Source organism: Diadema setosum, chromosome 1 (assembly GCF_964275005.1).
Source record: "Diadema setosum chromosome 1, eeDiaSeto1, whole genome shotgun sequence".
NCBI lineage: Eukaryota > Metazoa > Echinodermata > Echinoidea > Diadematoida > Diadematidae > Diadema > Diadema setosum.
In genome coordinates, this window is record NC_092685.1 from 4,332,250 (window position 1) to 4,359,381 (window position 27,132).

The 27,132-nt window shown below is 37.4% G+C and overlaps 1 protein-coding gene across 1 annotated transcript in view; it reads left to right on the plus strand.

The window, feature by feature from the left end:
* The first annotated feature begins 1,225 nt into the window (after window positions 1–1,225).
* LOC140233372 (1-phosphatidylinositol 4,5-bisphosphate phosphodiesterase beta-4-like) overlaps window positions 1,226–27,132 on the plus strand; it is a 181,771-nt gene continuing 155,864 nt past the window's right edge. Inside the window, exon 1 of the mRNA XM_072313489.1 lies at window positions 1,226–1,943. Coding sequence (XP_072169590.1) covers window positions 1,860–1,943 — 84 coding nt within the window. The 5' untranslated portion in view covers window positions 1,226–1,859. The remainder of the gene's footprint in view (window positions 1,944–27,132) is intronic.

Consider the following 27,132-nt stretch of genomic DNA (forward strand, 5'->3'; position numbering starts at 1 on the left):
GGCTTTTCCTGATGTCATTCTGTAGGCATAAGTTGTGTTGAAAAGGCCCTCTTGAGGATGAATGTCACTGTAAATGCAAGTTCATTACATGGACCTAGCATTATTTTTTTTTTTTTCATAAGATTAGTCCATATTTGTTTTGAATTGATTAACACAGTGTAATTTGTAAAATCACCATACCTGTTTATGTTCTCTTCAAATTTTTGTGGGTTGTACAATTGTACAGTACTGCAGTTTCATATTACTTGTTTGTTTTTTTTTTCTTCATAAAAATACATGTAGAAAGAAAACAAGTTTTCATATGATAGGGGTCCAGTATACATGTACCATTGGATCTGCTTGATGATAAAATCAACATGTGTTTGAGTCATTCAATTGCTTGGTATCTCAATTTTGCTGTGTTAGAGCATACATTCATAATAAAATTTCAGACTTTGCTGCAGATGACATGTTTAAAGTAGTGCAAATAGAAGAATTAAGTGTTTTGGAAAATGTTTGTCAGGCAGGAGGAGGTATTGCTTTTTTGAAAAGAAGGAAAAAGTTGGCAGTGGTATTTACGGTAATATGTTTAATTTAAGCCCATAAAGCTTGTGCACACAGTGTAAATGTCATTCCTGTATTAAAAGGAAAACTACCTTACTAGTTGTCTGACATAACCTACGAAAGATCAGTTTGTACTACCCTTCACAGGAAAAAAAAAAATAAATAAAATCAACAAACCCATCCCTACTGGCTGAACCAGAGTCCCAATTTAATTACATGATAGATTTTTCTCAGCCACTGTTGCCAGTTAACCCCCAAATCAATTTCATTTTAAGGGACTCTTGATTATTTTGTATATTTCTTTTCCCCCCTCTTGGATGCACCCAGAATGCATAACTGCTGGAGCAGCAGTTTGCTACAGGCCATGGAGACTGATTGAAATGAAGAGCACTACCCAAGCTGCTATGCAGAGAGAGCTAGCTACCTCTGATGAGAAAATACGCCACATATAGACATTTTCAGGGAATGCAGCTACCAAGCATCCATGAACTCATTGGATGGATTCCTTCACTGCATACACACACTCACTCAAAATACATGCAGTCGGTGCCACACACAAAACACACACTCTTTCTCACACACACACACTGTTCCCTGAGAGGACGCGGACAGCAGAGCGGCAACAGCAACTACGATAGCAAATGAGCTCTGCTGATGAATTATGTGAGCGGAGCGGAGAAAAAATAGCCTGCATTTGGAGGACTGTGTGGCGGTAGCGGCTGTGTAGTAGACGGCAACACTTGGCATTTGGATTGTGAGACACACAGCATCACTACATTGCAAGCAAGGAGGAGATAGCGGGCAGCTTGTGCGTGGACTGCAACTCAAATTGATCACATCTTGCGCTTTATCCACTCACTCTCCTGTTCTCTGTCTATCTTTTCCAGTCTCTCTCTCTCTGTGCTGTGTCTTTCCCCAGTCCGTGTGTACAAGTGTGTGTTTGTGTGAAATTGGCGTGAGCATCTCCTATCATTTTGGCAACGCTGGCCAAAACACATCCCATTTGACTGCTTTGTAGGGAGAGCTTTACACACATGCACTCCAATAGCAAGAGCTGACACATAGCCTGGATATATACAGTGGATTTTCACCTTTAAAGCTCCCACAAAGGACAGCTATCACCAGCTGGATAATTTCGTGCAAGTGAAACAGTTGCCTGGGACATTACGGTGTTAATTTTGTCGCTTGTTGCCAAGAGCGCTCTACAGACAAGTGTGCATGGTTTGTTCTTCGGCGTCTACGTTTTTGGCTGTCTTGATGTCTCCGAATTGATCTGATGTATGACTCTGCTTATGAGACACACCAGCTAGCCCACCATGGCTAAGCAGTATGTTTTCCAGTGGCAGGTCTGCGTCCCCAAGCCCCTTAAAAATGGGGCTATGTTCGACAGATACGAAGATGTAAGTACCAAGAATGCATTGAGCATTTGATCATCTGATATTGATTTGCAGTTAACTAATTGATGCTTTTGTTGTAAGTGATACTCTGAAAATTTTACGCTTGCATGATTCGCAATGTATATTTCGATATTGTTTTCATATTTTGATATTGATTGTAAGTTCGTCTTAATATCGAGACAGATCTTGGCACACAGATTTGCAGAAAACAGAAGAAAAGCATCTCATCAGGTTCAGCAGTTCTGGTAACTTCTGTAGATAGAAATCTGAATCTGATGAAGCATTCCTTAGTGTGCATTTCATACAAACTGAGGTCCCTGCAATAGGATTATTTTCAGAAAAAATAGAAGACATTTTGCTTGTAGGTATGTGATACGCCAACATCTGATCTGACTGTCTTCGCAGATAGGGGCAAAAAATGATATGACCTCATAGTAGAATGTATATTGTTAGCAGGTTGAGATGATTGGATGATAATGATCGACTTCGATTATGAGTGATAATGGTGATGACAGGATTGATATTGGCGATGACTTTTATGAGGTAATTGTGGTAAATCTATGATTGGATTGATGCTGTTATGATAAATGATGTGTTGATGACTTGTATGCAATCAACAATGATGACAGTTTTATCAGTATGGATATGGTGCTTATGATGATGATGATGATGATGACAACTGTGGCTGTGATGATAATACACTTTTGTATAATGAATTTTCTCATTCATAGTCAATCAACAGCCAAGAAATCATCAATCAAACCATCAATCAACAGCCAAGAAAATCACATTCCTCCCAGGAATACTATGATCAAGGTGCCAACATTCATTTCTTCATTCAGGTTTTCTCAGAACGAGGTTGTTTATTTCTAACCATCATGATTATTGTTGTTATAGTTCATACTTTAGAATCACCCCTCCCCCCCCCAAAAAAAAAAAAAAAAAAATATAGAAGTAGTCCTCACACTGTTATCTTCAGTGGTCTTGCAAAGATCTGTAAGAATCGTTTGTTTTTTGTTTTATTTTTTCCTTTTGTCATAAGCCCATGAAATCACAAATATCTACCACTTGAATGTATCAACCATTTAGAATTAATAAAAAGAGAAGAAGTTAAGAATGGTCCAGTATTGGTTTTTATTTACCAAAAGAATGTTGGCAAGTTTATGTGCAAGTAGTAGTGAGGCTGAGGCTTACAAAAAACCCAAAACTGCATGATAATTCAATGAGAGTAGACGTACACATATCTCATGAAAGCAACTGCTTGGCTTCCAGGAGACAGAAAATTGTGATTTTTGGCAGCATTGGTAACAATAAAAAGTTTCAAGCAGAATGAAGCAGATGAATAAATGAATGTGTGAATGCAGAGGTGGAAGAAAAAAACAAACAAACCCATATGTCAATAAGATGTATCTGATGCATGTTGCATTCCAGCGATGTCTTGGGGAAAACACAAAAACCAACAACCCAGAGGCTAGTTATGTGAATCAACTCAATCACCCCAAAGGGACTAACCCACTTCGAGATATTGAAAATGACATCAGTTGGAAATATGATACTCGGCTGCCTCTCGATTATTATTTATGATATGTCGTGATGGAGCTTGACACATCACTGCGTGACTAGAGCAATGGAAATACATTTTAGGAATGCAACCACCAGGGCTTGTGAAAGTTTATAAAGTTGAATGCAGGTATGGACACACAAGGAGCACATACTACAGTGCATTTACTAGGTGACTGGGAGAGTGTAAAGTATTGGAAGAAAGTAACAAGAACTGCAGTGGCATATAGCTACCTGGTGGGATAAGAGCCCAAACTGCCTCTTGCTCCATTCCCCTGCTCTTTTCTTGATCAAATTTCTTATGCAGGTGAGCTCCAGTTCAGCTGTACATGTAAAACATATCACCTTTGTTGCAGTAGTACCTACAAGAATCATTTTGACTCTTTTCCTACAAGATTTTTATTATGGACTCTGTAAGAGACCCACAAACTTCTTATAGACAATGGTTTTATCAGTGATCCAGGGATATTTGATAGACATATAAATAGGTTTTATGGTGAAGTGAATGTATTTATAGGGAAGAACACTAGCAGTGTTTTTAATTTTGCTTTCTGTGGCTCAAAACTGCCGTGATCATCAGTTTAAATTCACTCAGACAGACACCTCAACATATGCCCTTCGAGAATTAAAGTTGCTGTTCAGCTGCCATTAAAATCACAGTGTATATTCAGGGAGGTGGGAAGATAGAGGTTTTTCCTTATGTTGGATTTTTTTTTCGTGGAGCAATGATTGAATAGACTTTTGCAAAAAGCTGAAAAATATGCGCTTGCTGGGAAGCAGGAAAATTTTATACTGATAGAGCTTAAGTAAAAGTAGGAGCCTAGAAGGAAAAGACCTTCTTTGCATCTTAGAAGGATTAAGTGCAGAGATCAGAGAATGATGATGTTAAGAACTGATCTTGAAGAATGCGTTTGTAAATGTCAGTTGATTGATTGTAAAAGCATCATTTACTGATGTTATAAAAGAATTTACATGTCACACAGGAAGATGCGTCCGTCACGTTTTGATTAACACTTTAATTTGGCTGGGTGTTTGATATTTACCCTTAATTCTTTTTTATCTGTAAAATGTAAAATGTGTTAGACTGTGATGGTCAGAAGCCCAGGGTGTATACATACACGTCGTTCACTACAAGCCATCAGCATGTAGTTATTGTAAAAAAATCAAGGACCTTTGTTATCTTGTTGGTCAGCAAGTCTGAAGTCCTATGCTTGATTGACTCACAAAAGAAGCACCAACAACTGTCCAGAATCAGCTTATGCCTGCTGATTTCTTTCTCTCTCTCTCTTTCTCTTTTCACTGTGTCTAATCCTTTGCTTTGACAGCAAACGGATGCTGCTTTCAATTTGCTATGATTGTGTGATGAGAAAGAGAGCACTTTCATCACTTGCTCAAAGAAGTGTGAAGGCAACTCTCTTAGAATTACAGTGCTATACAAGAGCTATAGGAAGTTAAGCCATGTTACCCTCGTTATATTTGTTGCTGTATTTCCATGCTGAGATAAAGCAACAACTTTCTTACAGTGAAACCATAACCTGGAGGTTTTATCCCCAACAATCAGTAAATTTGCACATTTCAAGAGAACTTTTCATCTCTTCTACAGCTCACAGTATGTGAAAAGGAAGATGAATAGCAATAGGCATGATTTGCTCTGACTGTATTTTTATGCTTGTTGCTTCAATCATCATACAGGTTATGCGTAGCATTATTTTCGACAGACAAAATGAGAAATGGTGTGGAAAGACGAGACACCTTCTGAAACCAGTTGTTCACACCCTGACATTTTATTGTCTTGACTATGTTGAATACAAAAGTTGCACATTGCTTCCATGTGGCGAAAGAACTTCCACTGCCCTAGAAGTGACTGCCTGTCATGAACTTAACACTGGCAAAGTGTCATTCAGAACCTCTGGAAGGGCAGAGGTGAAATCTGGAAATCATTTCAGACATGTAAAGTGTATTTCAGAACAACTGATTGAGTTTACAGGCATTTGCTGACTGTGTAGGAATTTAAAATCTAGTGTTCAGCCAATCCCAAGCGTTACATATTTGAGTAATAAATGGTACAATTTCTGTCTTAGCAAACTGAATAATAATGCTATCACTGTGCCTTTTAGTGGTCCATATCCCTCATTAAACATATCAAACATGGACAAAGGATTATGGCATTTCATCCTTATCTTAAAGATACACTAAGTGACTAACCTTTACTAAGATTGTGATATGTCGTGAACAGTAATGCATGGCTGTTAATTGATTGAAAAACACCATGAACATATGATTACGTAAATTCTGTGACAGTTACATCAGTGCCTGGCCAGCATACATGTGGTATGCAAACTCCCTTCCTTGATGTACAGACGGGGCTTCCGCTGAAAACCATTTGAAAGGAAACCCAGCCTTTCCCCCTTCCACCCCTTTCCTTTCTTCACAGTTCTTGTCTTCATGGCAGCTTCTGGATGAAGCAGAAAGCCACCAGGATACAAGAAGCAAAACCCTCAATCAATATCTCGCCCTTGATGATCAATAGGAGAAACAAAGCCCTTAAGCGGAAGAGCTGTAATTCCTTCACTCTTTGATACGCACCAGACAACAAAAAAAGAAGAATGTTTCAGTACCATCCATTGCATGCTCAAGCACTGTGTCTATTTATAATCCCACTCTGCTTATAGCATCATTGTTACAGGTGGAATTATCTTCACCATCCAGTTTATGCAGTGCTCAAGAAAGAGTATGGAGAAGGAGGAAAGAAGTGGTTATCTGAGGATTATCTTCTATTCACTTGAAGAAAAGAATGTGTGAAGTATGTTGACTTATTAAATACTGAAAAAAAATTGTTTGTTCCCTCATATGACAAACTAATGGTATGTAGCCTAGAAACCCCAAAACTCAGCTTCAGCATAAACTAAATGTTTCTTATTTTTGCCATGGTTTATAACAATGGACCTAACCTGAAGATATTTCATATTAAAAGGGATTAAGGGAAATAGTAAACAAGAAATTCTTTGCTGTAATTAGCAAGCAAATATACTATATTCTAGTTGATGGGAATAGCAAGAACCAGGCTACATGTACATGTATGATATCCCACATGCTGCAAACTTTTATAGCGTGGTCAATCTTCTTTTATATTAATCGCCTTTATTCCATCAGGCTCTGCTATGCAAAAGAAAAAAAAAGTGATCTAAAATATTGTATAGAATTTATTTTCCGCTAGTCGCTATATTTTGCAAAGGAGATATTTTGATTCTTCTTATTCGTTATCCTGCATCCATGGTAGACTAGAAATTTCTCAGTTGACCATAACATTGAACAGAATAGATACCCATGAGACACACAAAATGGGTGTTATATCAAGGCAATTAGGGTATAACTAATCATGTTGGAAGAACATGGCAAGTCTTATGTTTACTGTGTCAATAATCTTAAGAGAGAGAGAGAGAGAGAGAGAGAGAAAGAGTCAAATGAAAAGCCCTAATCTACACACTTGATGACAGCTGTTGTACACCAAAGCAGCAAATTTACCAATGCCATTTTCAGGGACCTTTGCTAAATTCCTAAAGGTCATATCCAGTTATGAAATTGGGCAGTATTGGCAGACAAATGGCAAGGGTAAGGCTGCCTGATACTCCAGTAGTACATTATACAAATTGTACCTTGTATTCCAAAGAATTTATCAGACACATTTGCACTGGACAGGATTTTGATACAATAACAACAATGGCATCAAACTACAGTTGTATTGTTTGTTTCTGGTCTTATAGCTTTTTTTCTTTTAATAGATAATATTTCTGTGGGAATAACAGGTCAAATGTGTGGTACTTAATTTGTATTCATTCTACTTTGCATTTGCTGTAAATATAAGGTAGTTGAAAGCTTGTGAAGTATGAGGTAATGGCATAGTCATTTTTCCTATTTTGTTTATTTCATCTTTATTTACCTGGTCCTCTGAGTTATGTATCATCTTCAACTGTTTGACAAGTATCTATGCTGAAGATATTAATGACTCAGTATCCCAGATATGTCAATTTTCATTAGTAAAATTTGTTATCACTTGACTCTCTTTCATATTCCCAAGAAAGACATTTTGCGAGGTAATGGCTCATCACAATACGTTGCTTGAAAATTTGTTTGCTAACGGTACTGTGGATCTTTGCATGTGATATGAGAAAAGAAGGAAAACAACAACAGCAATGCCATCACCAATGTGTCAATTTTCAGTAGTGTGAACAAGCTCAGAAAATAGTAAGTTATCTAGTACATATAGTAAGGCCTCTCGCATCTACTCTCTCTGAAAATCTGGATGAGAAACTACTTTGTTTTTTACTTAGCTTTAAAAGCATTTGGTAGACATTGGATTGTATTTGTGAACACTGCAGCACTGATCAGAGTGAATTATGAACAGATATGCTGGATAGCACACTGTTTTGACTGACAAAAACACACACACAAAAATAAGCAAACCCCAAATGGTAATTTTCTAACAGTACTGTACAGATTGTGCTTGGTACCCCATACATTATCTGTGTGAGGCATGATAAATCATGCGTGCGATCTAATAGTAACACCTGTGGTGATATATGGTGTGACTGCATTTTGACACATCTGTGGGAAATCAATTAGTGTAGTCCCTGAGATCAGAAATTCATCATGTGTTCTGATGGATAACATTGGATAGAAAGTATAATTGAAAATCATAAGATTCAAAATTTTCATGTTAAAATTGAGGGTACGATAGCATCACTATCATAAAAAAAAAAACATCAACAACTCTTGGAATACATGCATTGATATATTTTGTCACTAACGCTGAGTTACTCTAGATGCATCTCTATACAAGTTCACATGATGATTTTACTTTCTCAAGGATGATATCGTATGAGTAGAATACTGTGTCAAAAGTATCTGAACGTTTCTGTGGGCCCCCTACTTTTCATGATAGAAGCAGTTCTGATGAGAATTTTTGATGTCAGAAATTTGGAAGGTGGTTTGAAAGCCGTCTCCTCTCAGGCAGACTCACGATTTCTTGGGCTCACTTTCACTCTGAGCATCACTCCCTTCCATCATATTCAAAGCTATCATAGGGCTCCATTGTACCATGTCAATTTCTGCATCTCTGTATGGCTCCAAAGATTTTCAGCGTTGATTGAATTCACAAACCTCTAAATTACTGCACTTGCATTTAAATGCTGATTGCTGTGCCCGAAGAGCACTTTCAGATTCCTCAGAGTTGTAGTATGCCACCATATTCCTCATACTCCTCCTTTTCTTATTCAGCAAGGGTCCTTTCATAGGAGTGATTGAGAAAATGGGTATTGATTTTCAAATCATAAAGCTTTCACCATATCTTAGGGGGGAGTGGTTTCAGTGTCCACATGTGATGAGTAAAATTCTGATAGTGGGAACTCGAAGCATGTTGATTGAGTTAGGAGTGATGAGGGAAGCCATGCACCAATGCAAAACTTGATGCATTTTGCACCATGCAGATCAGGGACCATTAGAAACATTGTGTTGGCCACAAACTTGTTAAGGAGTGTGTGGCCATATGTGGGACATGAACTGCCTCCCCCGAGCACAGTTTCGCACGAATCTTTCGATCAGTATCATAATGAGGAACACTTTGCTATCCTTTAACAGAGACCACTGGGCCAAGGAAGACTTTTGTTTAAAATATGTTCTTGCTTTCAAAACACATGCCAATGAAATATCTGTAGCATAACTGATTTCTGCAAAGAGAACATGAAAAATAATTGATGGCATTTACAGAATTTCTTGAGTATGTGATTTCCTTGTGCAACTCATCTTTTCGTGCATTTGAATGATACGTTCACATTCAATACTTCTTGCTTCTACATCGTCGGATCCACTATTTTGATAATAGTAAAGCATCAGCAGCATGCAAGAATGCATGTACGGGAGACGTGTATATAGACTGACAACATTATTCCATATGCATGTCCAGTTTGCAACCAGATGCATGCAGAGGCCAGCGATATATCGCTCTATGTGATATTGATTTTATCGAATGACGTATCGCTACAGAGCATCAACTCCGCAAATGATTGCACAGATGTTGTTCTGTTCTAGAGTTGGTTGAAATTTTGAGATAAAAATTGGTGTGATACACATGTTTATGAATGGTGTATCTTTCATGTAGCAAAATCAAAGTCACTGCATAGTAGTTAGCCTTTAACCTCTGGGTGTTTCAAATCAGAATAGGCCTAGACTTTTGCAGCAGATATTGTAGGCACTGTGTTGACAGCTTTTAACCACTGAAGATAATTTGATTTGTCTCCAAAAATTTTCATAGAAAAAAAAAAACAAATTATTGCCTCATGTTGAATGAGGTTTGCCATAAGGTGATGCAATTTGGTGGGTCTTGCAACAGTGCCAATGTAGACCTTTAAAGTTTGTGAGATGGGAATGAGATGGTAGGAGTGCCATTATACACCTCAGCCCACACCCTGCCTGTATCAACACCCACAACTCATCTTGGCACCGAGACAACCAAGATACTGACCTTTTATCACTGCCTGGAAGATGCCCGCATATCAAGGCCCCATTGCATATATTTCACTGTGCGAAGACAGCTTACCTCCCCCCCCCCCCCCCCCCCACCAACACACATACAAACACTGCTTCCAACTCTCTCTCCCTTCTCCTCTTCTGCTCTGACTCTGATATAACCTACCTGCTCATGTCAAGTTCAGGGCGTGCGTGTTACATTCACGCCGCTCCGGAGTTTCTTGAGACTGTGTAATTTTAGAACCGCTCTTCATGCTCCGCTGCTTTTAGTCAGAATGGCTGACTCAAAATATGTATGATGTTGCGTAAATTTAGGCAGCGCAACCTCTTCCAGGTTTCTCCATGTCTTGAGAGTGGCTGGAATACAAATGGACAAAACAAGCAAGCAAACAAACGGGAGAAAAGACTGGCGTAATACCTTGTATGTATGTTGCTCACACCTTTTCATTTCAAGCAAAGCTATGCCCTGCATGTTATTGTTTCAGTACCTGCTGATTGTCAGCATTGTTCTGAAATATTTTTGTGCATGACATGAGATTGTAGATATTGTTTAACAAGATAACAGCCAGTTTAATGTTTGAGTTTTAGATACCCTCTACCAAAAAAAAGTAAAAAAATAGTTTGAGCATATTGAACCCAAGGGATAAGTGTGTGTGTGTGTGTGTGTGTGCATAGTTCATTAAAATGCGGAAGGCAAGCTCCTCACAGAGAAGTCTGGTTTTGTTTTATCATTATTTATCAAAAGCTTTGCAAGGATGACAAGGTGTTATGTTTTTTTTTTTCTTCTTTTTTTTTCACTTGAATTACCCCATTGGTTTTGGTGCAGATGTGAGTGCTAGTGTGACCATGACTAATGCCAATTATTTCTAGATGCTGCATTTCACAATTAGGTGTGAAGCATATCACACTTTTTTTTTCTACATACTTCCTCGGTAAGCTGAGCTGTGCACGTAATTATCTCTGAAGAAAGCGAGAAGAGTGGTAGGTTTATGGTGTGTCAATACTGCTGGGAAAGTGAACCTGCATTTGTGTGTGTATGTGTGTGTGTGTGTGTGTAAGTGTACACATACCCTATACAGAAACAGGCAAGGTATTAGCTAAAAAAAAGAAGGAAGGAATAAACTGCTTCATTTGTCTCAAATTGCCAGCTTTTTCATTCTCTCCCTATGATCAGCTATGTTGCATTTACTTCCTTATTACGATGTTGGGTATTTATACAGCCTTCATCCACATCTTCAGTAGATTATGGAAGCACATACTTATGTACAATATCCTCATAACCTTCATAGTAAGGCTAAATAAGGAAAAGATATTAGTTTCTTGTCCTAACATTTTGAAAAAAAGGAGTGTATGGACACTTTGTTTTATTTTTTATTTCTTTTTTGCCTTTCCAGAATACAGTCAACACAATGATTTTAAAAATGGCTAATCCACCGCACAATGCTATTCGGGTATTCTAATTTCATTTTAAGTATGGTATGATATGTATGTCTTTTAATCGTTAAAAAAGAAAATGATGAGGCTGAAAAAAAAAATGCGGGCGTGGACGAGAAACTAACAATTTTTTTTTACGTGGCCTAACTGAACCTTTTCATGTAATGTTGCTTTATTTACACTGGCCCTGCATTTGTGAAATACTGCTCAAGTTTGTCATTCCAAGGATGGAATGCAAGATGAGTATATTTTCTCATCAGGAGTAATAATATTGAGTGAAGTCTACATGTATATTTCCTCTTTATTTCAGTGTTTGCCACTATATCCATGTTCCATCCATAATATGCTTAGTCAGATAAGTGAACATTGAATTTTGTGCAATTACATGTATACACAATCAACAAGTTTGTAGTCTGACATGCTGAGACCAATTGGGGGTTAAATTTTACATTTTCATCATTTTCATGAAAATGCATGGTTGAATTTTCACCCAAACTAGACAAGTATAAATTTCTTAGGTGATAAAATATATTTGTACAAATGACACCATGCCCCACTAGGGGGTTGAGATCTCCAAAATAAGAGAATCTTTTAAAATTGTTATATCTGCAATGTCACAAATGACAGAGCTTGAGAAACTTCCATGAGAAAATATATTACATATATGAGTGCAGTCTGTTCACATCAGATCCAAGGGTGCCACCATTTTGGCTCAGTCGGGGGGGGGGGGGGGACCAAAGTTAGAGCCAATTTTTACATAATTTCATCATCTTCTTGAAAATACATGGTGAAATTTGTTACCAAACTTACCTCTGGGATCACAGAATACCGGTACATACAGTGATGTGCATACTATGCCCCTGGGGCCCCAGAGACTGCAAATTAGAGAAGCTGTAAAGATATTTTCCATCTACAAGCACAAATACTTTGTGTAAATACAATCATATGGTGTAAATGTACTTTCAAGTTTGTTTATGGCAGATTCAGGGATGGCCCTTATGGGGCCATTGTCTTCTTAATAATGCATGGTCAAATTTTCAGCAAACTTCGCAGGTGATAGAATATATACTTGGTCAAAAGGGCACCATGCCCCCTGAGGGACCTCCATGGCACCCCAAAGCCTCTAAATTAAAGAATAAAAAAGAAAAAAAAAAACATATCACTCCCTCTAACCATAGAGGATAGAGTCAGTGCGAAGTACTTTCATTTCGTTTTTATTTATCATTATTTTTATGGCAGATTCAGGGATGAACCCTTGGAGCTAGGACCAAGCTAGGGGCTAGTTTTTACATTTTGATATTCTGTTTGAAAATGTGTGGTCAAATTAAAAAAAAAAACCAAACAAACAAATTTGGCTGGTATTATGGCTAGTATGATAGAATACAAATGAATACCATCCCCCTCCCCCAAAGAAACAAACATAAAGCCGCCAAATTTGCTATGTTGTTCTGTTCGGTAATAGTCTGGAAGAATGCGTGGAAGGTGAACTTGTGGTACTCAGCTGAGCACTAGACCCACTGCATCTCATGTATTTTTAGTGCTTGTGTGATGTGTGTGTGTGTTTATGTCTCACATGTTACATTATCTGCACCACTATATCTTCTTCCAGAAGAGAAAAACTAGCAAGGTGATGCAGTTGATGTAATTTAGTGTGGAATGCCTCCATTTTTTTTTCTTTTTAAATGAGCATTGCAGAGATTAGTTTGTATCAAAATAACCTGATCAAAAATTGACCAAAAAGAAAAAGAGAAAATAGTTTTGGTAAATGGTACCAGTGCTGATTGTTGATTATAGATTAGAGTGCTTTTAGAATGTTTTCTCACTGCAGATTGAAATGGAAATTATAAATGTGTTCAAGGGATATTGACTTCAATTTTCTTGGCCACAGGCAAGCAAGTATCTGAAATGGCAGCTGTCAGTGAGACATGCTTGCATGTGGAGTGGTAAAACTCTGGAAACAAGTACGCAAAGTAAAACTAAAGTGTATTCTCTCAATACATACGTCGCAAAAGCTTTTGGCTGTAATGAAGACATAGCAAATAAACTGGATGTCTGCTTCATAGAATTACTCTTTAAGCTTGATCAAAAGGTTTTAGTGATTAAGTGCCAGTTGAAGAGAAGCCACCTGGGAAAGAATGAGTTACAAAGAATAACCTTCCATGCCGTAGCCCTGGACTGTTTTATATCTGTTTTCATGGGCGTATATAGCAGAGCTTTTCAGTACAACAATAGGCGAGGAGTGATAGTTCCACTAAATGGTGGTGCTAGACAGTTCAGATGTACAGACTGTAGACTACCATTGGCTCTATTTCATAAAAGACTAGTGGTCAGAAACTGAGCTCAGTAAGATTAATGTGAGGACATTTTGGAGGGCTCAAAAGGGTGGGGGTGGAGGGGGAGTCCATCCACTCTGGTCTTGCAATGAGAACAGGCCTTGCTTACTCACAATTGTTCACACAAGGCTAATGCTGTAACACCATTTTCAGATCTTGACACCTTGTGTATCTGAGAATGTACCTGTCTCTCTGGATTTTTTATATATTTTTTTTTAAATAAATGTACATGCCTCCCTCTCTCTCTCTCTCTCTCTCTCTCTCTCTCTCTCTCTGTATGTTGTGTGTGTATGTGTGTATGTGTGTGTGTGTACCTATTGAAATAAGTAAGTCTATTATCGCTATTCCACTGGTTAAAGTGCCATGGGCTATAAACAACACTTCAGCTCCATGTGTTCAAGAAGCTATATTGAGTGTTGAAATGTGTGAAAAACGATCTAAGGATTTTCATTCAATGCACCCTAGACCAAACAGGTGCATGCACTACAGACAGCATCTTAAGGCAAACAATGAGGAATGAAGATCCATTCAAACCAAGAAGGGCTTTAGTTCTCTCTCAATGAAAATAAGATTACTAAACTGCTAAAAATGATATTTCAACATGAAGATACCTTTGCTATTACAGTTGGCAGACTTACGTCATTGAATATCTCATGAAAAAGAAAAATGTTCTCCTTTAATTCAGGAGTCTGTCGGAGAGAAACACAAACTTCCATCCATCTTGTAGTGATTAGTTCCATTGTAATGATGGAATGCTCTGTTTGTGTCCTTGACAGAACTAAGCCATGATAAGGGAGAGGTGAGGACTTTTTGAGCAAAGATATCCTCTTACCAAAGATATTTTTTTATAAGGAACAAAAGATTAATGGTCAGCAATCAAAATACCTGGGTCTTTATATTTCTTTCCAGTGTGATCCCCCCTTTCCTTACCAAAGCATGTGCAGCAACTGCAAAACCTGAATATAACAGAATGCATTGCTTCTGGCGGTCAACACTTTGGTCAGTTTATTCACTCCATTTTGGAGGGGAAAAAACAACAACAACATGGTGGTTGGTATAATTGATCAATGGATGCAGATGCATGGTAAATTGCATGACTCAGAGGTCAGGAATGACCGCATGGTGAAGTCCAGTGCATCCATTTGCCTCTACTTAGCCCCTTCAAGTAAGCCGCAATAGGCATTAACTAATGTACCTTTTTAGCATCTGGCGCAAGCACTGCGATGAGCTGAGACTTGCGCAATCAACTCTGCGTTGCTAATGATGGAATTGTGTGTAGTAGATGAGTGTGTGGTCTGCCACACACTAATCACTCATTAATTTTGTTTGTTTGTCCCACACAGGCATTGTCTCCAAGCCTGACACTCATGCAGTTACAGAGATTTTTTTGATCGAGAAGAAAAGGAGACTAACTTCTTTCCATAATTATTTAACACAATTTATTGATAGATGTACATTATGCATTTTTATTGTTTATTGTGCTTTTAAGTCATTGTGATCTTTAGGCGTAGCAGGCATTTTCAATCTAAACACATGCTCCATTTATACTGAGCGTGAGAAACCTGTTGATCATTTGCAGTGCACTACGTGTATGATGGTGGATCGCTTTGTTTGTTGCTAACAACAAGATATCACATTTCCCTGACATGATTTCCAAGTTAACCTATTCTTCCTTCAATTCCAGAATTCATCATACCTTGACTAAAGTAGGCAGCAACAACATGCTATGGGAAGAACTCTTTGAAGTAATCATTACAAAAAGTCTACACGCGAACGGTGACAAACAGATAATGAGCTATGATGTAGATCCGTCATTTGCATACCACCTATCACAGTGCATTGAGCGTTAAAGAATAATACATCATGTTGCAATCACGCGCCGCAAATGCTACGTTGAGCTAATGTATTAAGGAAATCTAAATAGTAATAAAGACGCGCACACCTATTGTCACGTCACAAATTTGCATACGTGCTAAGTCACGATCAGGCGTTGACCAGATGCGACCTCGTAAGGCCAATGACATTTAGCCAATCAGCGTAGCGTATTCAAGTGAGAAGCACATAACTGCTTTAGTGTATGAACATATTGGTGGGTTATTCACTCGGGGCTAAACTGACATGGTTTATGAATATTGAAAGGGTACCGATGACGAAGTTTCACGAAATTCCTCCAAACTCGGTATGAATACACGTGAGTATTTGCTGCAACTTACTAGGCAGGTGCATTGTACAAATACATTGTACAACAGGTATGGCAGTAAAATAGCCCTCCCAAAATGGCCTTCAGGCTCACAGTTGGCACGATGTGCCGTCAATGTAAAATTTTGTGTTGTCGTAGAGCTGATTGCATTTGAGTGAGAAATGACACCTAATTTTCAACTCGAATGGTACCTTTAATGTAAAATTTTCACAAAACTCTACAAATGAGGTATGTAGAGCAAGCTTGAAATCTAGATTTTCATAAAACCAGGTGCATTTAAGCAAAAAGTCGTATTCTGGGAGGTGTGAGTTCGTAAAGTCGAGAGTCCGTGTAAATGTCCTATACCTGTGCGCTTTGCGCGGTGCATTTAAAAATGCTGGTTTCCTATGGAGGATGTCACCGCACTTTTTGTAATGTTCTCCCTATCACATTTAAATGATAACATTTCATTGTCAACACATTACTATGGAAATTGAATAGCTCCACCACTGTCTGAGTTTTTACAGTTATATGCGAAAGGGCAAATTAACCTTTCCCCACACATACGTAAAACACTGGTCTCCCAAACATCCCATACCATCGTGCTGGAATGGTAAAATGTTTCTTGCCTTTGCAGACACCAACCACAATTTTGACATTGGCATTTTGTTGCCTGTATAAAATAGTATATACTAGGTAGTTCTATTTTGCAAATTGAGACTGGTATGAGTGGTTAAACCAGTGAACAGATTGAGAAGGAAGTATTATCCCATTCCAAGTAGCAAAGATGGTATTTTGCACCATGAGAGATTTATGTACATTCCATTTGTGTTGCATGAGGCAATATTTTGAAGTGTGGATTTTACAGTATGTCAGTAATCTTTAGGAAAAATTAATCCATCACAAAATATAGAATGCATAATATGATGGGCTATTTGTATTATGTGCTGCTTGGTTTCATGCCATATAAGCCCATTATTCATATAAGCGCTTATCTGGCTAGTTCTTTGTACATGGTTTCTGGACCATGAAGTGATAGAATTGACCTTTAAATACAACATCTGTAAGGCCCAACCTTTCACACTCTGCAGTGTCTGTATTATGGATGTGTGTATTCAAGCATTGGACCTGGACAACTCGTATACAATGATTGATGTGTACGGTACAATGTGTAGTGTGAGTGTGTTAATTCACATAAGTACTGTAAACACAAGACATTTTGGTGGTACATTAATTTGTTCATATTTCGCACTTCTATGGCTAGCTCGTTTTCTAAAACCCACATAAATATATTCACAATTTTCTCTGCACATTTGGAATGGGTTGACAATTCCGCAGCACAAATTCAAGAACCCATGAACATGTTTGTGAGCTGCTCGAATATAGCATGAAAATATCAACGTTTACAGTTGTTAAAAACTAGTCTATGGAAAAAAGTGAATTTCAACTGCATTCATGTCACACATCATGCAGGCCAATTTAACATCCAATACTGAATGCACCTGACACTCATGCAAGGTGCACCTCTTTCGACTACACTTAAACCACAGGACTACATTTAACCACAGATTTGTTTGAAACTACCTTTGTGAAATCAGGGCAAGCACATCAAAATTTTGTGTGTGGATACAAGCTGGTTAGTATCGTTGTTATGTAGTGGTAATAATTCTTCATCACCAGCTTTGCAGCATCTGGGCGTGCCTCTGTCTCATGATAAATCTTTTGCATGGCATGAGATTTTGAAAGAACACCTTTGATGCCACCTGTGAGGAGAGGAAATGACATCGTTCCCTCTGCAGGGAGAGAGAGTGGGGAGTATTGCTTCAATTTGAGCGGGATAAATGATTAACGACGGCATCCATCATGCTTCCGATTCAGTCAGCAGTCACAACCCTGAAGGAAGGCAGGGTTGGAAGATGAATAATTAATGTTCACAAACATGACAGACAACCAGACACAGACTAATGTCCTCCAGGCAGGGGAGAAAAGAAGGATGCACATTTCGATATGTGGAGACAATTCATTAACCCTTTCTATGCCAATGTGTCAAATGTGCACAAATTTCACACACATACATGTAACTATGAACAGGAGATAAACTTGGCATGCAGAGGGTTAAATAGAAGTTTACTGAAGAAGATAGGATGGAGGAAGACAAAGGGAGATATTCATTCTTTTTCTTGTTTTTATAATTTTCAGTAACTTCATTTCAAATGAATATTTTAGTGATATAAAGCTTTAAAGAAGACAAAACATGAAGATGTATTAAAGACAAAAAAGAAATTCCATAGCATTCTTCTGTGAGATTGCCCTGAGGGAATGATAATTACTGTCTGGAAATTCACATCGTTCATTTCATCGTCTGTTCATCGGTCTTGAGGGTGGAATTAGTGAAATAAATTTCACTAATTCAACCCTTAAGTAGAATGCCTTCTGTTGCGCAAACTTCAGTACTTCTTGATGGATATTTTTGCACAATAGATACAGCTTTAAAGGCATAATTTACCATTTGCAGATGAAACAAAAACCCAGCATTAGTGCATTAAAATAGTTCCAAAATGTGAGTTTGGGATAGAAACAACCACTGTAGAAATCTAAATCCATATAATCAATGTTAAGTATTGTTAAATACCCAAAATGTGAACAACAGTTATAATAAAAATGTTGCCAGACTAAACCGTCTGCAGTTATGGTTTGATGAGAAAAACACTTATATCTCCGTATATTTTAGGCTTTCTTGCGAAAACTTTATATGGTAGGATGGTTTTGTGATACAACAGACCTACACATATGCATCAAATGTGATATCTTGAACATTTTTAAATCACTCTTCCCAAAGATAAACAGGACCTTTAATAGTAACTTAATCTAATGTAACATTCTAGGAGCTTTGGTAATGGTGTGAAATTGGATGATTAGGAAGATTAAGGCAAGAGTGTAGATAGGCCTAGAGTACAAGAGAGAAGATGGAGGGGGCTATAAAGAAAGTTATGAAGATAGATTTAGGAAAGAAAGAAGAAGAGAAGAAGAGGCAAAGGGAAGTTTTAAAGGGCAATTGTCCCCTAATATTTTGTAGAGCTTAAAAATGTAATTTTTTTTCAAGTTCATCACAAACTCATCATGATGTCATGAAGCCATCTCATCCAGTGATGATGGGACATGCATTTAACCAAACCTGAAATTCATAACTTCTGTATCCGATAGTCTGATTTTTCTCAACCTTCACTGACATGTTTCAGATGCTCATTTTTCTGCATTCACTAAATCCACATCATGTTTGGAGCAAAGTTTCCCTTTAAAGGGATAGTTTAGTATTGGTGGAGATGAGAATTTGGCTATTAACTTTTTTTTTTTTTGAGATACCAGGAAACCACTTATGAAATAGTACCGAGGATACCATTCTAGCAGGAATTCAAAGTTTATTTGATGAAAATTGGGTTTGGTGTGGCTGAGGCGCCCAAAAACAAAGTAAAACAAAGCAATCGTAATAAAAGCTGGGTTCCAACTTTTATTAGGATCGCTCTATTTTGGATATCTCGGCCATTTCAAAACCAGTTTTCTTCAAATAAACGCTGAATTCCTCTTAAAATTACATGCTCTTTCATATTTCATAAAAAGTTTCTCATTATCTCACCAAAAAAAAAGAAAAGAAATCTGAAGTTAGGTCTCAATCAAAACTGTACAATCCCTTTAAACAGTTGTATTGCTGAGGAGAGAAGCATGTAGATTTCTTGTAGGAATATTCAAGGGAAAATTGACACTCCCCCCCCCCCCCCCCCCCCATCTACAAAATGCTGATCACAAAGGTCAAACTTTGACTCCAATCCCTCTAGGGTAAAATTTGTTGAAATTGGGAGAGACTGCAAAGAATCCATGTTGTGATGCATTAAGAAGACAAAACCAAAATTGTGTGATTGGTTCTTGAATGCAGGTTTGCTCTGGATCTTATGGATTGATGAGGAAAAACTAAGTGTGCCATAGTGGGTTACTGAAATTTACTATGTAGTGCATTTTTACAGATATGCCAATAAGGACATTGGCAATAACAATAGGGCCTTTCCATTTGTGCTTTTGTTGACATTGGTCATCTTCAAAGCTGTTTGCCCCCTAAACATGCATGCTGTCAGCTTCAGTGGCATTTTGTAGTGGGGTTACAATGTATGCTGTGTCAAATCATTGTACAAGTTCTATACTGCAGCTGAATTCACAATTAATATGCTTCATAAATGAAATAGAAACAGCATCTTGCTTAGGTTTTTGCAGCTTGAATTGGAAAATATAACTTGAGTTTAATTTCAGTTCAATTCACTTTGATTCTGTTGAAGTTTGCCTTAAAAAGAAAAAAAAATATATATGCATAGACAAACACACAACATGATGAAATTCTGTATCTCTGAAGGATCTCAAAGGAAGCATAGATCTATTTAACATTTTCACATTTTCAAGCCCTGTTTACAGTCATTTCAGTCTTCATCTAAGATAGCCTCACATGGATTATTGAAGAACAGCATGCTAACCAAACTCTGCGGCTGACTGAATGAATGCATCATGGCACTGATATCAAAATGGCTGCTGACAGCGGAAGAGAATATCCCTCTTATTTAAGGCCCCTCAGGAAGCACTGTGGAATTTTCCAAGGGAATATTTGATACAGCGAGATGCCAACGGAATGAAGTAGAATGACAGCACATGATAAGGTTACTCTACACAGTGTGCCATGCATGACCTGCAATAATAAATGTGAAGCATTTTTCTCATTGACTGATTATACTTGAAAGGGTCATGTAAAATAGCTGTCTTGCCTTGGTTCAAAGTTCTTCGTGAATTTTCTCTTATTTGTCTCCAAAGATTTGTGAGATGTTTAGTCTAATATTAATTGCAATTAGGAAAATATGTATTTTGTACTTAGGAAAATATTCATAGTGATTACCACGTGTACCAGTTTACCAAAGGCAATATATTAATAGTTTGGGGAAATGTAACGTTCATTCTTTTTGGATAAATGGAGTAAGGGATCAGAATGGTATAAAATGAGGAAGAATTGACTATGATGAGGCTGAACATTCAAATATCTCTTATAATTCCTAAATAGACAGACTAAACAGAACAGACAGTGACTTTAGTCACCACTGCCTATCCAATAGTTGGGATAACTCTGGATCAAGAACTCTGTCCCAATTCAGTGCTTGTCCTGATTAAAACAAGTCAAAAACCTGGAATATCCATAAACTAAAAGTAAAAATCCAAACATTGGATTGTACCTCACATTTTTTACTTGCACAGTCTTGCATATCATGCATAAATTCAGCAAAATGCTTGTTGCTATGCTGTTAAAATATTCCTTCGTACCTGTAGTTTCAAAGTGCATTTTTCTACTGATACCTTAAATAACCTCACGTCACTGCAAAATTTTGTCACCTGCATCAGCTCATATTTTACTACTTCTACTACGAGTATTACCTGAACTATTTCTACCAAGCAATAGTATTCCCGGTGATACAGGATATTGCGAAGGAACTTGCAAAATGTGATGAACCGGAAAGTCACATAAGGTCACACGTGCACACTGCCTTGTGATCAAACACACAATGTCATGATAAGAATTCGAGAAATCTGGCACACTGCAAATTTCGATACCCGCTCTGTTTCCTCATGAAAATCATCTTTGCATTACCTAGCATTGACCACCTAAAAAGGTGGAAGTAAGATCACCTTGCATCACCTCGCATCACCTCAAATTCTGTCGTTCAGTACAGACAGGCTAAATACTGTAAATGTGGAAATTCTCATGGTGTTGAAGTTTTTGCCCAATTCACGCAACCAGAAACTAGCACGAAAATAAAAGCACATGAAAATTTTTGCTTGCTATGTGTTCCAGTAGTTGATATCTTGATTCCGCGGAATTAAAAACATGCGAAACTCTTCTAACCCCGCCGCGTGCGAAAAATTAGTCGCGTAAAAATATCCACATTTACAGTAGCCAGCAAGTAGGTTGATAGTCAATGTCTGTGATACTTCCTAACATACTACATGTCTCTAGGGTTCTTCCCTCTGTTAGTCGGATCTTATGCAAAGTTTTTACTTTGTGTGAGTCCTGTTAAATTAATGTCTCATCACAATCTCTAAGATACATGGTTAAACTAAAGTGCCTCATAAAGATTGCAGTTAATATATCTATCCTGTCACAGCTGCAGTTATTAGGTGATCCGAGTATCCTCTCGGATTACCTTCTGTATCTGTACGGATTCTTTCTTCTTTTTTTTTTTCTTTATTTCTCCCCAAAAGTTGTGCAGAGGTTAGCTCAGAAAGTGCTATGCCTATCATGTTCAAACTTATACTATGTATGCATCATGTCCCAAAGACGACAAATCTAATGTATCATTGTGATCAGTCGACCGTGACGTCACTATGACGTCATTATATGAAAACTCATTCTCAATCATATCTCATTAATGGAATGTAATATTTCAATGAAATTTACGTCACATATGGTGATAAGCACAATCAGGGTATGCAATCATGACTTTCTCACTTTAAAAAATTGTAACTTCTAAAAGAATGCACCAACTGACTTAAAAATTCACATGCAGCATGCTAAGACATCAGTAATCACATGTGGTAAGACAATAGCTAATTTCTTCTCATTTACTGTTAATTATTAAAGGTTAATTACCAAAAAGTCCCCAAAAACCCACGTAATGCGTCAAAAAAAGCGTTTTACAACTTACGTAAAATCAAGATTTGAGGTCCATATTTTAAGTCTACCCCTATGTGTTTGGTATCAAATTAATGGATTTTTTCCTGGCATTGCTTGCATGCAATAAAAAACAGTGGTTCTTTCAGCTGAAGAAAGTTATAAGGTCTGAAGTCCCATCCTGGTAGGAGTGTAATGCTAGCTTATTTTTGTGACAATGTGACCTTTTAACCCATGCTGTACAGCTATACATGGAGAAACAGCTTATTTTTCTGTTTTTCCTGAAAGTACTGAAGACACACTACAATATGGTACGCTGTTTGCCAATAAATGTTCAGCCAGTTTTGAGTTTTGAACCATTTTCAAATGCTGAGTAAAATAAGTGCAGCCGTTTTTCAGTATTTTCAGTGAGGTATATCCTAATTTGACTACTTTAAAGACTCTTTTCCCCTTATTGAATATCCTTGTTTTTTTAACCATGAATTGTACATATGTAGAAATCTATTGTGTGAAAATTTTAGCAAATTTGAGCAATAGGAACTTATTTTTTTATATTTTTACAAATTGCTGAACATAAATAAGTGCGATACACGCCCATGTTATACTGCATGAAGGCCATATGATAAGTGTTCAGTGTTCATATTTCAATGCTTGTTCAATTTCTAAAGATATCATAAGCAAAAACATATTATTTTAGCTTAGTATGTCATTGTTTGACTGTCACAGCTTGGATATCAACTCAAGTCATCATAAATCTCATATTCATTCTTCTATCTGTGTTTACAAATATGAGAATTGATCCAAACACTGTGCGCACATTCAAGGTCAAACTGTACAGATAATTTTTTGATGAAAAATATAATATCTTCCAAAGTACCAGCCCTAATTTCATAATAATTTGTAATAATGGCCACTATATGTCTGTTACCTATTCCTGAAAGTTTCGCCTCTTCACTCTTTGGCAAAAGTGAAATATGATAAAATATGTAAAAGTGGTTTTATTTGAATTCAAAATAATGCCTACAAAATTGATCATCCATTTCGAGAAGTGAAAATATGAAATTCATTCATATTTTGTGATATGTCATGGCTATGTGCTGGTGGTGAATGAAAGAGATATTTATCAGGAATATCTAACAGCATTATCAGATGAAAATAACATTCTCCTTTTTTTTAATGAATTTTTCCAATATATTAGTCATTTCAATGTAATTCGACACCCCTAATTTAAATGCTAATTTATGCGCAGTTTGATGCAAAATTTTGACTCGTTCTTTACATGAAATGAAAATTTGAACACTCAGCTACAACAAACAACAAAAAAAGCATTTTCACCAAGTTTTTTCATTTTTGCCCTGTTACACAATTGCATACCCTGATTGTGCTATTGACCATATATTTCAAGTCAAGGAATTCTACTCATATTCTCAAATTTCAATTTTATTTCTAAACGCGCGCGTACGCGCGCGTTGAAATATTTGTATGCTCAAATCGAGCTCAAATTTTTTTTTGCACACGTTTCAGACCATTTGGAGCATTTTTTGAAAAATTGAAAAAATTGGACGGACGCATACGCGCGCGCACATATTCACACGCACAGCTAATATGAAATTGAAATTTTCAATTTTTTTACACGGATCGGATGTCCGAAATGTTAAGGAATATTTCTACCAAGTTTCAAGTCGATCCGATTCAATATGACGTCATATGGGCCAGTCAAATTCAAAATTCCGCGCGTGCGTCAATGGGGATACACAGTGCAACTATGCCAAAAAACCGCCAATTTTAAATTGGATTTTACTCGTCAGGATGGACGGTGACCCCCCATTTTCTTTACATATTCGGAAAGCTGATGAGTTGAACATGTCATTTCATGGGCTGGCGATGCTGACAAAATGATTAAAAGATCAAGTAAAGTAAAAAAAGTAAATTTTCAAAATGACGTCATCAAATTTCAAGTTTACTCGAGCGTATCTCACTTATTCTTTGCCAAGTTTCACCCAAATTTCAATATGTTGTAGCTTATGAAATGCTCTTTCATAAGTACTCTTACACAATTTGATTAGATGACTACATCACCTCAAAAAAATGGATTGAAGGTAACCTTGTCAAATTTGACCAGTTTACGTGTAATCTCTATGGGAGTGCAATTTTTATGGAAATGAAAATTGACATGACTATCTTTATCGAGCACTAGCTCACTTATGCTTCGGTCAATTTCTCTAAGATTTTAATATGTTGTAGCTGAGACGTAGGGCTATCGTGAGTGTGCCCTTCGTTTTTTCATACGATGTCGGGATCACGTGAAAAAACTTGGTTGAAATTAAAGTTTATCTTCGATGTATTGAAATATTTCTTTCTTTTGCAACTTTATGTGCAATAACTCAAGAAAAACATACCCTATCACCACCATATTTTGCACATGTTTAGTTCATGTCACGAACATTATTTCATAAAATAACAACTACTTGATCAGACGCCATCTTGGGTATGTAAATTAGGGTCAAAGGTCATAGATGTTTCATCCTGTATCTTGGTGAATACATGTCGTATCTTTCCCATATTTTGCACACGTAAAGACCATGTTACAGGGATCATTTCATAAAATAACCACTTTTTGCTCAGATGCCATCTTGTCTGTGCAAAGTGGGGTTAAAGGTCATATGTACTTCTTTTTCTATCTTCGCTATGACGTGTTATCTCTATGGGAGGGAATTTTATAGATGTGAAAATTGACATGACTCTCTTTATCGAGCACTATCTTACTTATGCTTCGGTGAATTTCTCTCAGATTTTAATATGTTGTAGCTGAGACTTTGCAGTATCAGGACTCGAATCATTGATAGAAAAAAATCGGATCACCTTAATTTGTCAGTGATGACAAATTACAATCTCTAGTTTCTTTTTATATTTGTATGTGACACACATTTGAACAGTCTACATACATTTCTTTTAAGTTGGCTCAAAGATTTAGCTCCCTTTTCATTTAGATTTGCTTTGTTTGGACAAATTCTTTCATCATCTATTCACTTTGACTTGCTACAGGTGAGGCAGTGCACAATATGCTATGGTTTCACTTATTCTTTTTGTTAGCACTGGTAGAACCAGTTGGCCACTAGCCATAGTAGCTGAAATCAAGGCAATTTGCAGATATCACGTTCAGGTGTGACTTTAACTCCATAGTGACTTTACTGGTACACTGTTACCAGGTAGTCCTAGAAGAAAAAGTATCAACAAGATCAAATGACTAATGTTTATATGTGTCAAGGCCCTTTCATACAAACAAAATCTGGTATTTTTCTGAGCTTAGTTCCGACTGGTGTGTCTGTGAATTAAGTTGTTTTGTTTTGTTTTTTGTTTTTTTTGTTTTCAATCTTAGGATGTCAATGATTCCATTTTGCAAGTAGAAGAATCGGGACTATAATTCTGTGATCGCTGCAAGCTATGGTCAAACCATGGTATATGTCAGTCATACATGGGGACAGTAACAAAATGGAACGGCAATAAAATTATTGCATTCTTCCCCATCACCCCCATGATCACATGGCTGCAGGCAGTATGAGACCATCAGATTCACAAGGCAAAATTATGGTTGAATGATTCATCTTCAAGATCAAAGAAAAGTTATATTCAGCTATAGGAGGTGTGATTTGCCATTTATCTTTTCACATGAATACCTGCATAAGGCTCTGTAGGCATGGCATGAGTGTACACTCATTTCATAACCTAACTTTGTTCATACGTTAGGCACCACAGAAAAACCTGATAGAGAGATATCTTCGTCGCGACGATGTCGTATTGTGCATGTTTGATGATTTGCATATGAACAGGCGTCACGTGCATATGAATAAGCAACCGTGCATATGAATACACGTACTTTCTATTCATACCTTTGTTTATTCGTCCCGACGATAAGCGACGATAGAGAAAGGATTCCCTTTCACTAATCGTCGCTCTTCGTCCCGACTTACTAGCTATTTTCAAAGTTCGGCTTCTATTGTGCCTTGCGTTTCTTTTGTTAAAAACGTCGCATATCGTTCCCGACGAATCATTGTTCAACCGTCGGGAGACGTTCTGACTATATGGCTTCATTTCAATGCCGTTCGTGTTCAAGTTTATGTTTTGTTCAGCTTTACTTGTCACAGCATAAAGCCTGTTATCCGTGTGATCTAAAACGTCGCATATCGTCCCGACGAATTACCATTACTGTACCACCGAAATTCCGTCTCTGTTCCATCGTCGAGCAACGTCCAAAACGCGTGGCTACAGCTAATCCGCTGGGTGATATGATTCGCAATGCCGAGTACGATAATGAATGGGAAGTTTTGTGTTTTCACGAGAAAAAAAAAGTATTCACGCTGCTATAGATAATTGTGAATAACAGGCTGACTTTCCGTCTTTTGTGCAAATGGTAGTTACGGCGATGTGAAAGGAGACTTGACCGCAGTCGATAGACATTGAATTTGT